Source organism: Hyalella azteca, unplaced genomic scaffold (genome assembly GCF_000764305.2).
Source record: "Hyalella azteca isolate HAZT.00-mixed unplaced genomic scaffold, Hazt_2.0.2 contig9281, whole genome shotgun sequence".
NCBI classification, from domain to species: Eukaryota; Metazoa; Arthropoda; class Malacostraca; order Amphipoda; family Hyalellidae; genus Hyalella; species Hyalella azteca.
In genome coordinates, this window is record NW_025939355.1 from 105,707 (window position 1) to 122,422 (window position 16,716).

Below are 16,716 nucleotides of genomic sequence, written 5' to 3' on the forward strand. Positions count from 1 at the left end.
TTTTCTTGAAGGTCCCAAACGTTTACTGGAAAAGATTCGATAACTGCTTCATTAACGAGAAGTACGTTAATGAATAGTGTATACTCAAAAATATAATTTAATATTCAACCCGTTAATTAGATTTTTCTTAATTTTTGAATTCACTATAATAATTAACTTGATATCTACTTGCGGCGCTCGCCTAGAAATAACCTGCATACGACGGATGAAAATAATGCACCAACCTTGTACGCCTTATCAAGAACCAGATGCTAATCTTGCGATAACGAAGTTGTTTGTTGCAATTTGATGCAGAGCAAGTTACTCTATTTTCTCGAGTCAAGTCAATAATATCGTAAATGATTCCTTGAATGATGTGACATCAGTCAATAATATCGTAGAAAACTGCGCGAATGAAATAAATTTCGTCATTGACTGACGAAGTTCAAAATTTCATCGGGGGGAACTAATAAGACAACTAAAAATAAACGAGAAAGTAATTTAGTCTGATCTAACATTCCGTCACATCACAGAAGTCAGAACTACTGCCAAAAAATATCAGAGGTGGGCAGTAGCGCGCTACATGTAGCGGCCGTTACATTTTCAGTAGCGGTAGCGGTGCTACATTTAAGCAATTGTAGCGGTAGCGGTAGCGCCCGCTACATATTTAAGTAGAGATACGAGGTTTTTGCCGCTACAGCGTTACCGCTACATTTATAGATAAAGCCTTTAAATTTTACTTAATAGTATTAAATATTATTTAAAAACCAGCATGATACGTACATAATATAAATTACAGAATAAAACTGTACGAAAGATTTCGGTGTAATGTTGTCAACCTCATCCTGTTACTAGTGTCAACATGTTAGTTGTTACTTGTTAATTTGTTAACAGTAACCACTTACAGGTATTTTTTCATGTTTCAGTTTGCTCACAGTTATTTTTACACAGTTATTTTCATGTTTCACCTTCCCTACATGGATGTCTACTTTAATCTACCAATCTCAAAAATAATCCACATACATATATATACAAATAAAAGATTGATTTTTTACATGTTTATGTGGATAATTTTTGAGTTTGGTAGATTAAAGTAGACATACATGTAGGGAAGGTAAAACATAAAAGTAACTGTAACTTTTATTTACTGTATCTAACCCGTACTAGCTCGGTTAGGTTAATTGCGATAAAGTTGCATTGATATGTTTTGAAAATGTTTATTAACATTAAATGTTTATGAGTAAATCCCAATAGCAGAACAATAAATATTTAGAGATTTTCAATAAATTTGGCCATTGGAGCGGCTAATGTAGCGGCGCTACCTTGTACTGTAGCGGTAGCGCTCGCTACAATCTAGCGGATGTAGCGGTAGCGCCCGCTACAATTAGAGCATGTAGCGGTAGCGGTAGCGCTCCTATATTTCAAAGTAGCGCTGCCCAGCTCTGGAAAATATGATACGCGCTCGATCAAAAATATCATATACCTCTGGACTCTCATAACCCACCCTTTCACTAATATAATCAAAATATGAATTGTGAAAATCGGAATTGTACGAGATATTTCTGGGCTCTTGTTAATAAACCCATAAGTCCTTAGATAAGTAATAAGGCTTGTAGCCGCAATTTTCAATTTCTCTTGAATTTGCAGATGTAGAATTAGTCTACTAGTCGTAGTTTATTTCTGATGCGTCAAAGCATTCAGTGTTGGACCCTAGATGCATGTATAGTAAGTACCCGAGGTTCCAAGCTATATTCGGTCAGTTAGATTTGATTACTTGAATTATTGATTATACCGTTTCATATTTATTGATTTATCTTTGTTCACACATTGTCATTTCTTGCATATATCATGAATCATTCTTTGTATGTTTGTCTTATGTATTTTCTTGTAATTTTCTTTCTAGAAACCGTACATCATGGAATACTCGTTCTGTATCCTGCCATGATGGCGCGTCTTTGAATAGTTCAGCAAACGTTCCCAAAGGACTAGTCAACGAGAAAGTCCTTTACAAGGTTTATTATATGTCATATGCAAGTTAGAAGATACAATACGGTAATAAATAATCGATTTTGTTGCCTAGTAGAATGTTCGCTGTGTAAGAAGCACAGTCAGCGTGAACGGTTTTATCTGACTGGAGCTTGTAGGCATCAGACCTCTTGCGACCAAGGCCAACATATCTTAGGTGGCAACGTCAAAGTGTAAAAAGTATATTTGACTTAACTTTAAGTACTTTTTACTCATCCTGAAGATAATTCAGAGCAAAAATTTATACACATCAAACCAAATTTATCAGAGACCGCTGCTCCAAACCTGCGCCGCCGGCGCCATTTCATAAACATTGTTACATTTCAAAATTTTGTACCAATATTATTTATAATTTTTCGCGTTTGAATTTAACTTTAAGAAGAGTGTGGCAACAGTCGCACATGGTTGCCGGATCATTTTTGTTGGGAATTAGATATTTTTGTAAAACGAAAAATAATTCACTAATTTCATCATCCGTGAATACGAATTTGTGGGCGCGTCCCACCTCGAAGTATCACGAGTATCACAAGTGATGCACGCACTACAGGTTGTGGTTTGCTGCTCATTACATTACAGTCTGCAATGGGTGCGATTTTAGACGGAAAAGTTTTCTTACTTAATTTTAGAAGGAACTGTTTTCCTACTTCTTAAAAATCATTTTAGACGGAACAGTTTTCCTAATCGTTAAAATCATTTTCCAGTTAATGACATTAAGTTCAACTTAACGGCATTGATATGCGAATAATTTGCACAAAAATTACCGCATCATTTTCGCAGGTATACTCTCGCAACCTATAACAATTAATGAGCCATAAAAACCTATCGAATAATTGATGATACCTTCTGACTCTCGTATAATATAATTTTCACTACTACCATTTAATGTACTAATTATTGCACAACGCATGTTTTCACTCGTTTTTTTTTCACTTTTCACCGAAACATGTCCTAATTACACCGACACATTGATTAGAATGTGTCATGAGCACATCCTAATCACATTGAGGGATTAATGCCTAACTTGATTCTTTCTAACTTTTTTCACCATCATTACACTCCTTCATCTTGCGAGCCTCATTTTTCTTTCTGATACTTGGTATCCTTATCCTCTTCCATCATATTGCGAATAACTTCAGGCAGAAGTGGTTGATCTCGCGGGAAGCGCGGAGGTTCAGGGTTAGGTTTATTGGAGCACAGCTGCGTGTACATCCCGCAAACCAGTTGCTTCGCGGGCAAAAAACTGAAATTCACGTTAAATTCCTTGCATGTCTCGAGGAATACAGGGTACAAATGAGGCAGCTTCGAAGCATCGACGGTTGGGAAGAGGTGATGAAGAGTGTGATCTCCAAAAGAAATTGATGTCAGGAAAAGGGATCCAGTCACTTCAACTCTGTAGAATGTACGAAAATTTGGAAGTCATCGCAACCCGATTGTTTTACACAGATTCTAGGAATGCTTCGTGTAACAATGTATGTTTATAGACAACAAATTCCCGTCGTTCAATTGCGCTAAAAATAGCTCCCACATGATTCATTGCGTGGAATTCCTGCCATACTCATACATATACTCTCTTGCTTCAAAAGTGAGAAACGTCCTAGATTTTTTAACAGGATAAGTTGCTTACTTGTCCCGCACGGCGTCTAACTGGCACAGCCCCCAGTCAGGGTCGCTCCTGAAGGTATCGTAGGCGTGGTAGATCTCAGGGTGGTGGTGAGCGGCCACAACACCGATCCATGAGAAGCAAAAGCTTGATGAGAACACCATCGCCATCCACAAGCTGTGAACAAAACTCGTCGGTATCTATAAATGATTTCAGCAAAACGTGAACTTGCCGCCACTTAAAAATTATTCCATTCATTAGAAATGAGCTGGATGCTATAACGAATAGCAACACAGAAGAACGAATGTGTCGCCAAGCAAAACTAAAACTATAGCAAAATTATTAGTATATCGAGAGCACTTGAGGCGTCATGTAAATAAGTTGACTAATCATGAGCTAAAGTGTACAGCCTTCAAAAATTTATTGTCATTAGCTACGCGGAAGTCATTTATCAACGGAGGACTACATTTGTTTCTTACGATATTTGAAGCATTCTTCCTGGGTGATAAATAATGAGTATAGTCTCCACAAGTAGCTTTTTCTGCTTCTATGTGCCGTAAAATTATTCACCATAATCATGTGGTTAGTTCTCGGTTAGTATAATAGCATGACTTGGATTGTGCTGAGTAACTATAAACTTAGGATTTGTTTAATAGACGCGAATTACACACCTGAAGCCGGTCTGAACACTCCCGGAGACGAGCATCATGAGCGCGCACTCTACCAGCGGTAGTGCGTTGGCCCACACTAGCTTATGAGTACCCATGATTATAGCAGCGATCCTTTTGAATCCATTGACGAAGAATGCGAACAATAACACTAAGTGGCAGGCTACAGGTGACACGTATTTGTTCATGATGTGCTTGTGAGGATCTGGTAAGAAGCGCATTGCTGGTTCCAGGACAGATATCTCGAAGTCGTAGAGCGTGTTGGTGAACAAGTGATGCGACAGTCCATGCGTGATCCGCCACTCAGCGGAAGCCATCAGTGACAAGTCAAAGTAGTACATCCGGAAGTTGTCTGCTTGGTGAAAGAAGTTGTGCGACAACGCACAAATCATCCACAATACCACACCTTAGGAAAGATCCTTTGTTAAAATTGTCAGATTTAATCACATTACCAAACAGCTTGATTTCCCTAACTGATCTGGTGGTCATCGGGGCTAATTTCGTTTACTATTAAAGTTGTAAATTAAAAAATAAAAACTCATTAAAAAAATCAATATATGTCTACCACAAATTATATTATGGACGGAGTTTAAATCGTATTAAGGCCTCGTTATTTTCGTCCGTGCTTCGAACAAGTTTTTTAGTTTTTATTATTTTCACACATTGTCTCACCGGCACCGCAGGCCGCTAGGTAAGAGTGATACAGCGACGCTGTCACCAGCAGTGCCAAGAAGATGGCTACGTAGGAGTCCATGAGGAGCCTGATCTTCAGGTTGGGTCCTGTTCCAATCTTCTTCAGGATGGGCCATACCTGCGGCAGTTTTTGATGTGTCTACAGAAATACAGAAAAATATAGCATCGTGCTTCACCTACCGCGACTTTACGTCATCGCGGGTTTTCCCAACATTATCATTCGCTGGAGAAAAACATAGGAGAATCATTCGCTAAAATTATTTGCTTATTCGAAGGTAACTGATGTTGTCGATCGGCAATAAGAGAGTAGGAAGTGTTTGTAAACAACAAAAAACCATAAATTCATACCAAACAATTACAATAGCAATGTTTGAATAAGCGTTGGCAGTCCATCAATTCCCCCATTGCCTGCAATGACCTTCCTCTGCAGAGTTTTATAGAAGCCGTCCTCATGGAAAGTGTAGGGGGAGTTTCTCTTGTTGGTTGCTTCCCTCACGTAGAACTTGGGCAACATTTTCGCCACGGCGGGGTTGACGTGGGCAGACTCAAACGCCTCCGTGATGTCCGTGCCGCGCGTCGTCTCCAGCCAAAACCGACCTGCGCGAACGATGTATTTTCTAAAAATCTACAAATACTGCGTTAAAAATATATATAAATCCTCCCAGTCGATGGAATGGAAGGAATTTAAGACTTGAAGCTGTGGTAAATTATCTGTCAATTGTAAGTAACTATTTTGTTATTTACTGCTCGTCATGATTGATGGATGGTTTACTTGCATCAAGCTCTCGTAATAGAACTTAATACTCTTGATATAAAATAATTCTTTTATATTTTTAATAAAATTCTTTTAAAATTTATATTCTTTTATATTTAATAATAATTTTCGATATAAAATAATTCTTTTTTTTTTTTGAGATCGATAACCACTTGCAGGCTGCATACAGTCACCACTAGATACCTCCACTCCTCATTTTTAACCGCTTATACGAAGCAATAATATCAATTTACTTTTCGTAATGTCCTAATAATCAACGGACGAAGTTATTGTTGTAATCAAATAGTGCGACACTGCATGGCACAACTGAGTGAAGCGCGGCTACTGTTACAAATCATTGCCAAATTATTTTATGTTAGTCAGTAAAGATTGGTTCAGAGTAAAAATGTGCACTTAAAGAGGAGTTGATTATAATAATTATAATAAATACCTACATGAGTTAGATCATTGAATTGTTTCGTTTAAATTTTAAACCGAGGCATACGGGCTTGTAATGAATCTTTATAATACAGATTTAATGTCTATGCCCTCCTAAGAAGGGCAATTTACGTTGATAACGAATATGTCGCAGTTAATTCTCACTCTTTAAATTAATTATTTTATAAGGTAAACAAAAATATACTTTTCTTTTAAAGACTAAAACTTTCAACGAGATACCGTGGTAAAAAAAAATATCTAATGATCACATCGTCCGATTGAGAAATGTTTCTGCATACTCTTACAAGTACGAGAGAAGTTCATGTGTCCTGCTGTTGAAGTTCCTTTATGTACTAGAAAAAAATGCAGCTTATGCTACGGCCAAATTATGTTGCAAAAAAACTTTACGTTTCTCTCTACGCAGGCACGTGATCACTAAGAAATGTGTGCTTGGCTAGCTACCTTATAACTGGTTAATAAAATCTTTTTAATCGACTTAGTTTATAATTAACCTCGGACTATGAACTATTCGCGGTATTTTCTAAGAATATTCTACATTCAAATTTTTATAAATAATAGTTATTCTAATTTTCGTTTGAATAATTTGGGCAGTTTTTGGCTTGAAATTATTGCATTTGCATCAACATGTGGACCGAGTATCAATTCCATAATTTAGCTCAGTACCTCCTGGATGTTTTGCAATGAAGTTGGTGAGGTCGTAGAGCTTGTCGTGAATCCTCCACAGGCTTCCTATGTCATCATCAATCCGTTTCCCAGCGATCCAAGCATCGCCCGTCTTGCTCTTAATTCCATCTTCCCGACCTGTCGGGCAGTCGACACGAAACCCTGGAGTTGGATTCTTCCGGCCGTCGCTCGCAAGGCAAGCAAAATTCTGCGACGATCTGGCACTCACGCTAGGTGCCATGTTGTGCACTTAGCCAGGCTAAAAACTATATGAATTTCACAATGAAGTTATAAAGAGGATAGTTTGTCTGCTCATAATCGAAGAATAAATTATTTCATTATGATTTCACCAAAATTCATTCGAGATAGTAAAGAGAAATTCCGATGCTTCCAAAAACGATTATTAGCTTCAAATTCATAATAATAAATTACATAATAATGATTTGGGAATAAACCATTCCAAAATTGCTTTGATTTCTTAAAAAATGTCTATTCTATAACGTGCAATTGAACAATGCTGTTTTTCCACGGAAAGATTGAAGTGTTCAATTGAGTAGTTCGATTTATTTGAAAGGTTTGAACTATACGAACAAGCTTAATGAGAAAGAAGGTCTAAGATCATTATTGCCAAGCGCATCGTCTACATTGCTCTCCTCTGAAATAATTACAAACCCAAATCATTTTATCTAGTTTACTAAAATTCACTGTTTAAATATTCATTCCCGTAGTTATTACAGTCTCTTTTCTGTTCATCACATTATGCATAAAACATTAAAAAAAACATATAAAGAGGCACACGGACACCTTGCGTCGCAGGACACTTGAATGTGACTGTGGTCAGTGCCTTGTAGGTAAGGTGCTCTGAAAATGCGTGGAAATCTTCTGGTGAAGCTATAAGCATGGATAGCACTGCATGCGCTACACCCAAACAAATGGTCTGTAACCATACAGGTTTGGGTGCGTTTATTGGAAAGCAAACCGCCACTTGAACATTCTATGAAATGATGTTAACTGGATTTACTTCAAGGGAAATTGTTTTAGATGATTCATTCTTTAGTAGATTATTTCAAATACATGGGTATTATGTGTGGTATAAAAGCTCAAAAAATCGTCTTGTCGTCTCAAGGTCAACCGCTTCTTGCAGGTCCCGCCTCCTCCACTCACTTTTATTGCTGACTTACTTGGCGTGATAATTGATTCAGACGATTATTCCAGCTCAACCCTTAGCAAGTGTAACGTCAAACTTATTTGTTGAAAGAGCTTTCGGTACAGAGAGGATGAAATTATGTCCGATATCAGTTCTGGAATACAATTTCATTTAAAAAATTATCCGTAAATTCTTAGTGATTTGTAAAATTTTGTACTTTGCTATGTAAGTAAACTCGCTTACGAACACGACGCAAACCATTAAATTTCACAATAAAATTCAAGACAATACCCTGAAATAATCAAGACCATTGCCAGAAATGGAGCGATTTTTTACACCATAGATCAAACGTAAGAATTACTTTTATTTAATAAATTTCATGGTTCCGTTGTTGCTGGAGAGCGGGCAACACATATAGGCTAGCCAACGGGATAGTGAAAACGCAAGAGAACTGATACCAAATTGTCAGTCATCAAAAATTCTATTGTAAAAGGTCACAGAGGATGGAAATGCAGGTGCATCTTGTAATAAATATTCAAATGAAATGTAAAATAATGAATCCTCAATTAAATATGACTGGCGATAAGCGAGAACGCTTTTTCATGAAGTCACCTACACGTGGGTAAAGTTGTAGGCCGCACGAAGGTTGAACATTTCTCAGGTAAACAGATTAGAAGTTAGCAGAGGAGCACAGTACTGGTGGACAGCTGGAAATCTTTAATTAAAACCAACGGTCGTCGCTCAGTAGAACCGTCCAGTCACGCTGGTCAAAATTTATAGTCATTCAACTTGCATAAACGATAGTCCAGGGTGGAAGGCTGAGCCGGTGACAAGACCATAGTCGAGGCTGGTTCTCAGGGACTGCCGTACTCAGATGACTCATCCAGCCAAGTTAGACGACCAGGATATAGTCCGGTCATTCTGTGTATAAAAAAGGATGGACCTAGAAAAAATTGCAACAGAATTTCTTTTTGTGGGGATATTATCTACACATAGTGTAGTACTTCCACCAAAAAATGTAAGAAAATCTAAGTGGGGGAAGATGTTCAAATCGGTCATTTAAAATTGTGTTATTTCTATTCTTTGGGGTCGAATTTGAGTGGATTAAAAATGTATCCAGTTTAATTGTTTTACTATGTTATTTGAACAGATTACATTTTCGTTATGTTATTAAATGCACCATCAATAAAACAATTTATATTGAAAATAAAATGTAAATATTTTTTCACATTGTTTATATGTTATTTTGCACTAAAAGGTGGAATTTTGCTCTAGCCTACAGTTTAGCTCTGAAAAGGTCTCCTAGCTCACTCCACACTAATGCAAATACTCTACACCTGAAGGCACCTTCAGCTACAAAACCATTACAAATACTTGTTTGTATGTGCTTTTTTGATGGTTAGGAGGGTACTGCAATGCCATTAAAATTAGCTATGGCGCCCTACTTTAGAGTAAAGTTAGAGCAGGGAAATCTTGGACGATTGGACCTAATGTGTGAAGACATTAAATTGTGTTAACTTAGTGTGACTCTCTTATCTGAGACCTACGTTTTAGTGAATCCATCTTTATATCTACAGAGGTCAGATTGAAACCATTGGAAAATATGTAAACCTTCAACATGGACTGTTATATTTGTGTGTTATGTCGGGGTTCTTTGTCAGATGATCAGCCTACAGTGACTCTTCGTCAAAAAGGCAGTACCGTACTAGCATTAATCTGGCAAGTGAACAACGTGGTGACAACATTGAAACACTTTCTGGACAGTCAGTTCATATCGAATGCCGCCAAAAATACTGCAATAAACATCACATCAGCAAATACCTGAGAGAAAAAGAAAATCCCATTATCTCATCTACACGAAACCGGCAGTTGCGCTCACAAGGTACTTCCTTCAGCTTTCAAGAACACTGCTTGTTTTGTACTCAGCCAGTGGAACGTCAAGGTAAAAAAAGATCACACGATGATGGAACTAACTGTGTTAAGCTTTCCAGTGAGAACTTTAAAGAGACTGTGGAAAGTGTTTGTAAAAAGCGCAAAGATGACTGGGCTCAAAATGTTCAAGGCAGAATGGAATATGCCCAAGATGCATGCATCAGATGCTGTTTACCATCAAGTCTGTAGCATAAACTTCAGGACAGGGAAGCAGATTCCTGTACAATACCTGTCCGGCACTGATGGGAAATCTGAGCTGAAAGGTCTACCAGTAGACAACTTACGAGAGAGTGCATTCTTGAAAGTATAGCTGTGCATCTAGAAGAGAATGACGATGAGTAGGTATCAGAAATTGTTTAAATATCTTTACTTTTTGACATAAGCAATACGAGCAGTCCCTGATTTAATAATATTAATATTTAAATATTAAGTGATTAATATTTTTCTAACATTGCTACCGAGGTTAAAGCCAGCAGTACTGTGAATGCTGAACGAGCCAGAGAAATGGGCTGCAAGATCCTACAATCCATGGCTGGGCAAAATGTGGGTGACTTTACGTTCAAGAAGAAGGACACGGTGGTCACAATGGATAGCAAATCATGTGCTAAAGTAGATGGACAATCCGTACCAGTAGACTCACAGCTACTCTTCCAGCGTCTGCTAACTGTTGCACGTGAGAACTCTGAGAATATGAGTGACGTATTCATTGTACGGTATGAGCTGTGCAACCAACCATAAGCTCTGTTTGAACAATCTGGACTACCTCGCGAAGCTAAAAAAATCAATACTAGCAGATCCTATCTGGAATATGGCTTAAGGAGTTGACATGCATGCTGCACAACCTCTGACACATCAAATGCAGTATGTATTTGATGGTGGATCACTGCTACATCGACTGCCATGGCCCAGAGGTGCAACATTTGATTCTATCTGCATCATGTATGTGGACTTTGTCAGGAAATTTCAACAGCCTACTATTGTGTTTGATGGCTACATGGCAGGACCATCTACAAAAGACATAACACACGCTCGACGGTCTCGTGGTGCAGCTGGAGTAAAGGTTAACTTCAATCACGATACCCCTTTCACCACCAAGAAGGAACAGTTCTTGACGAATGCATCCAACAAACAGGAGTTTGTGAACATGCTTTCCCAGAAACTGGTGTCTGCTGGCTGTCATGTTCTACAAGCAGAAGGTGATGCTGATGTTCTCATTGCCAAAACAGCAGTGGAGTGTGCAAATGAATGTTCCACCACAGTTATAGGAGAAGACACCGACCTGTTAATTCTTCTCATTTTCAGTACTAATCCAGAATCGGAGGCACTCTATCTGCAGTCTGACAAGAAGAAGGGAAAGAAGTTCCGAGTCTGGGACATTCACTGGTTCCAGCGGTCCGTAGGGCCAGAAATGTGTACCCTACTGCCATTTGTACATGCCATTGCTGGTCGTGACACAACATTCTCCTCTGTTTGGTATTGGCAAGGGCGTTCCACTTCGAAAGTTAAAGTCTAAACAGATATTTAGGGAGCAAGCTCGTGTATTTTCTGAAGTTTCAACCAAGGATGAGGGACAAAACGCTGGTGAAGAAGCAGTTGTATGTTTGTATGGTGGGCAACCAAACGAAGGTCTTGATAAGCTGCGATACCACAAGTTCTGTGAGAAGGTGTCAACAAGTACTTCTCCAGTCCAGTTACATACTCTCCCACCCACTGCTGCAGCTGCTAGGTATCACAGCATGAGTGTCTATTACCAGGTACAGGAATGGATAGGTCAGCCTGCACTATATCCAAACCGGGATGGAGTCTGGTAGAGGGTCGACTGAACCCCACAACAACACACCTACCACCAGCACCACAGGCACTGCTGAAGGTTGTTCATTGCCACTGTGAAAGTGACTGCAGTTCACGAAAATGCGCATGCAGGAAGATGGGAGTGTTCTGCGGCCTGTGGTGAGTGTAGGGGTACCAGCTGCAGCAATTCCTCTCCAGTGAACATGAACGAAGAAGATGATGTCAATGTATTTTATTAGACAGTGAACACATTATTATGGCAACAGACTTTCATATTTCTCACAATAAATGTATTCATATTATATTACTTCAGCAATTTGTTTTCTATTGGCAAACTGGTCAAGCGATATAATGTCATGTTATGAATTTCTTACAGTGGACTATTTACACTTATATATGATATTTAAACCATATCTAATTTTAAGACATTTAATGTATTCAAATCTCATTAAACTGTGTGAACATATATTTGATGATTTATTTAAAGGAAAATTAAAAATGATACACTTTAGTACAACAGTAGGTGCAGTATTCTAGGAAAAAGTTAAAAAATAAATACCCAAAATGTTAATTTATTTTTTAGACTCTTCCCCCACTTAGATTTTTTTTACATTTTTTGTTGGAAGTACTACATTATGTGTGGATAATATCCCCACAAAAAGAAATTCTGTTGCAATTTTTTCTAGGTCTATACACAGAATGACCGGACTAATAAGGGTAATTCAGATTTAGGCGAGAATATAACTGATGGACTGCAGCGTCGGGGGTGAATACAAAGGCCTGTCTCGGCAAACCACCACAAGGCAGCTGTGTCCAGCCACGTCTGTTCAGAGAGGCGGCTCAAGCGAGAGTGAGCCGAGTCAGCCGACCAAGGCTCACGTTTAATTTCAGTTTCGATTAATGCGTCGGAATAAAAGAAGATGAGCGATAACGACAGTCAGATAGTCGGGCCGCTACGGTGTCTTCTAACTTAGGAAAAATTCTCTCTCCGCAATAAAGGTACGATGATTTCATATGTTAACAGGATCCTGAAACAAGCGACGTAATCTCGAGAAATAGTCGAAAGGTCTACGCAAGAAAGTTCACGTGATGGTCACTCATCGCGAGCATGACGACTCAATTTCAGCATCGGCAAGCGGATGCTGATTTTGCGCTGAGAAATGTCAAAATTAAAACATATTATGTGAGGTGAATAGCATAACCTTTGGTTTTAAAATCGATGTACTTTACTTTAGCTGTCTCGGATTTGAAGAAGGTTTAACAATTTCCCTAACTGCGATTGAGATTTCTTAATTAGGATTAGGTAAGTTTCCATTAGGTGTCATCTAACAAAAAACCTAATTACAAATTTTATGCGAACATTGATTAAATGCAAAATCTTTGCTCGATTCCTTTTTCGAGTAGTTGACAGGAGATGCCTTTTTAATCACGAATGGATGACCTATCAGTCATATAGAATATCTTTGTTCTGACTTGAATATATGTTTATTTTTTCATTCGAGAACCTTTATAAATCGTAACAGATTATCAATTTTATGCCCACCACCCAAATGATTATTTTTGGAAAGACGTACTAAATTTTCATAACGGACTCATTGTACCTTGTACAGGTAACAATGACCTTTTTTGTCAATCAATTGGGGGCTTTTCATTTTTTTCATTAACCTGCTTCTGGAAGGCTGTCTTCATGTTTTTGTTTACTGGTTCGTCTGGAGCGGCACACAGTGTGTGCCCAAGCCAAGCGCAGCGTTACATAAAACTTAGACTCTCCGCCTTTGATACTCCTGCTGGCCGATCCATACGGAACAGGGGGTTTTGGGGTTGAAAGATTATGATTTTTCAAAATAAACAAGAATTGACCAAATTTTCGCTTAAAATCACGTGCCAATGAACAGCTCTGTGTGCACAGTTGGGCCGCGAGCGGTCAGCGGGCTACATTGCCAGCAGTGCTCCACGAGGTAGAGAGAAGGAAGGATGTTGTTCTTCTCGCTGCGCGCCACTGGCATTTCATGCACTATTTTCGCAATGTCGGGCTACGTAACTGAGAGCGTGTTAGCTCAAAATTGTTTTTTCATTTATTTAAAGTAGTTATTAAGCTGTCATCTAGGTTTTGCGGCTTGAATAATGTGAAATGCCTCCATGAGAAATGCAAGCAACTGGTAATTTAATGCCATGTTTCACCTCCGGCGCTCGTAATTTTAGGAAGCTTCCTGAAAGTTGCTATCAACAGAGGATAAAATTGCGCGAATTACTGTGTATTTCACTTATTTTCAAAATTTATCTCTTTATCAAATTTCAAGCCTAAACTTTAGAGAAAAAATCTAATTTATGCACTTGTCCAAGCAATGAGAATTACAATAAAAAATGCAAATCCTCTATAGAGGGACCCGACTGCTAAGATCGGGTCCCTCTCATTATTCCCATATTTGTTTCAAACATTTTGTAGAAATAAGCAGATAATTTTGGCAGATAATTTTGGCCAAATTACTTTGTACTGAATAACTGTCAATAAATTATATAATGATAAAATAATGACTGTAGAATACAACTGCAATCATGCACTAGTATGAGAATGGAAAAATTGTAAAAGCTAAACATCACCGTTAGGTCTTATGAAGTTTCATCGAGCTTGCATTTCATTGATTACAAACTTTCAGATGTTCATAGTGTTGAAGTGCACGAGTATCGTGAATACAGGCATTGTAATATGCTGTATGCAAGCTTTCAGATGTACGTATTGTTAAAGTGCATGACTGCAGCATGAGTATCTTGAATACAGGCATTGTAATATATTTGTTATTGTAAGTTGAAGTGCTTGAATTTCATGCACACAAACCTCGTAATATTTTGTAGAAAAAATTTCAGATGTACGTAATCGGGTAAAATGCATCGGTGGGCCCTCTCGTTCTTCATATATTTTCCATCAAACAATACTGCAGAAACATTTCCCAATAAACACGTCTTTCGGTGTTCGGGATCTATTATAAAATGTATCGAAATGCTTGATTTATATTAATCAGCGAAGAAAGAACCACTGATTTAACTAGTAAATGTGCATGTCATGGGGTAGATCATCTCTAAATTTTGCCATGATTTTTTTTTTCGAAGTTATTAGAGCCTGAAAACTCACTTTCATTACGAATTTCTACCTAAAATATAAAAAATTTCGATAGTATCAATTGACTATACACATTTTCGGGACATTTTGAAAGAAATTATTACCAGTGCTTCGCGTAAGTATGCTTTGGCATGCATGTTGCTTCTATTTAATTACTAATCAAGTTGGATTTCATTCACTAGCATAGCATAGCATAGTGATGTCGGCGCTGAAAATGCCGACTCGTCGTTTTCTATAACTCCCGGTTACAGAAAAAACTTTTTGCAGTAAACTACATTGGTTCTCCGCCTCCTCTACTGCTAATAATTATTCGCCTAGCATTATATTGACTTGACAAATGTGCGAATGAAATATTCGTAATTCCGCTACAGCTATATTCAGTTTTTACTGTATTTATTTGCTATTGCAATAAATATATGTATCTTCTTTTAGGACTGAGTATTTAAACTTTTTTCACTGTTTACTTTGATAGAGGAAAACCGACACGGCGGCACGCGACATCCAGGTAATTGAAGTTTTGAGTATTTAGGCCGGAGTTCGCATTTCCAACACGTTCAGTGAGTGTTGGAAATGCGAACTCCGGCCAAAATCATGCACAGTATCAAAATAGAACAGGTTGGGATTTAAATATGTCGTAAAATTAACGTCATTTGCTGAGGTTAGGTTCAAGCCAGGAACAAGTTCCTATGGCGACCATGAGAAAGGGCGGTTAGGTTAGGTTTAATTATGTTAGGTAAGGCAAGGTTAGTTCAGGTTATCTTAGGTTAGGTTAGGATAGGATAAGTTAGGTTAGGTTAAGTTAGGTTGGGTTAGGTTGGGTTAGGACAGGTTAGGTTACGACAGATTAGGTTAGGATATGTCAGGCTGTGTTCNCTAATTTATGCACTTGTCCAAGCAATGAGAATTACAATTTAAAAAAAAAATGTAAATTCTCTAAAGAGGGACCCGACTGCTGAACGTCGGGTCCCTCTCATTACTCCCATATTTGTTTCAAACATTTCATAGAAATAATTTCCTCTCAGCCCGTCTCTTAGTAAATTCTTGATTTATTTACATTACATATATTACATTACACAAACTTTTTTACATTGCGGAAGAAACAACCGTCGATTCAAGTAGCGGGTGTGTATGACTCGGGGCAGATTATCATACATACATTAATATTATTGAAAGTATTTGATCACTACAATATATAAGAATTTAGGCAGATAATTTAATTAGTAATTTAGGACACAACCATAGCCTTCTATCGCTCGTTTGTTTCCAACATTTCTGCTACATGAACATGGTTTTCGAACACTTAACTGATTTCTTAGATTTACATAACTAATCCAACGCTACAGGAGCGAACACGACGTCGGTTTAATTTTCTCTAATCAAAATCGACAATATACGATAATATACGGTTGAATAAAACGAGTAATATATCATTGTTTATTTCTATAGCTTTTTTCGATAAAAAACATTGACGGTAACAACAAAAAAAAAAAAAATAACCACCTTGTCGCCACAAAAATATAAATAAGTAGGTAATGGAAAGGCCACGATTAACAATTTTAATAAACATAAATTAAGGACCCTGCGTGAACTGTGAAGGTGAGATCACGACATCATTCGTGCCTCAGCGACCGCCGGAGCTCCACGTGTGTCCATGGCAGATACGTCGCATGGATGATCGATTCGTCATCTAGAAAAGAACAGTCAAATTAAGGCAAAAGAAGTGGAATACCTGTCAATGGAAATATTTCATATCATGAATGTTCATGAAGAGCTGTTAAAAATAAAAAATAAGGGATTAACGTGAGCACTCAGCCAGGTGAGGGAAAAACTGACTTGAAATCAACACAAGTAGGTTATTAATTTAATAAATTAGCAAACAATCTGCCC

General features: G+C 37.9%; 1 protein-coding gene across 1 annotated transcript; it reads right to left on the reverse strand.

Moving 5' to 3' along the window:
* Positions 1-1,979: 1,979 nt before the first annotated feature.
* LOC108680445 (cytochrome b5-related protein) lies at positions 1,980-7,146 on the reverse strand. The gene is made up of 6 exons (XM_018169268.2): positions 6,842-7,146; positions 5,384-5,562; positions 4,945-5,083; positions 4,276-4,678; positions 3,629-3,781; positions 1,980-3,394 (listed from the first exon to the last, which is right to left on the reverse strand). The coding sequence occupies exons 1-6, from the start codon at positions 7,080-7,082 to the stop codon at positions 3,079-3,081; spliced, it is 1,431 nt and encodes a 476-aa protein (XP_018024757.1). The 5' UTR covers positions 7,083-7,146; the 3' UTR covers positions 1,980-3,078.
* Positions 7,147-16,716: the final 9,570 nt, after the last annotated feature.

Coding starts and splice junctions, on each gene's coding strand:
- LOC108680445 (XM_018169268.2), bottom strand. CDS start 7,082: ATGGCACCTAGCGTGAGTGCCAGATCGTCGCAGAATTTTGCTTGCCTT. Junction 5,563..6,841: donor CATTGCAAAACATCCAGGAG/GTACTGAGCTAA, acceptor TCGTTCGCGCAG/GTCGGTTTTGGCTGGAGACG. Junction 4,679..4,944: donor CCTAGCGGCCTGCGGTGCCG/GTGAGACAATGT, acceptor ATCTTTCCTAAG/GTGTGGTATTGTGGATGATT.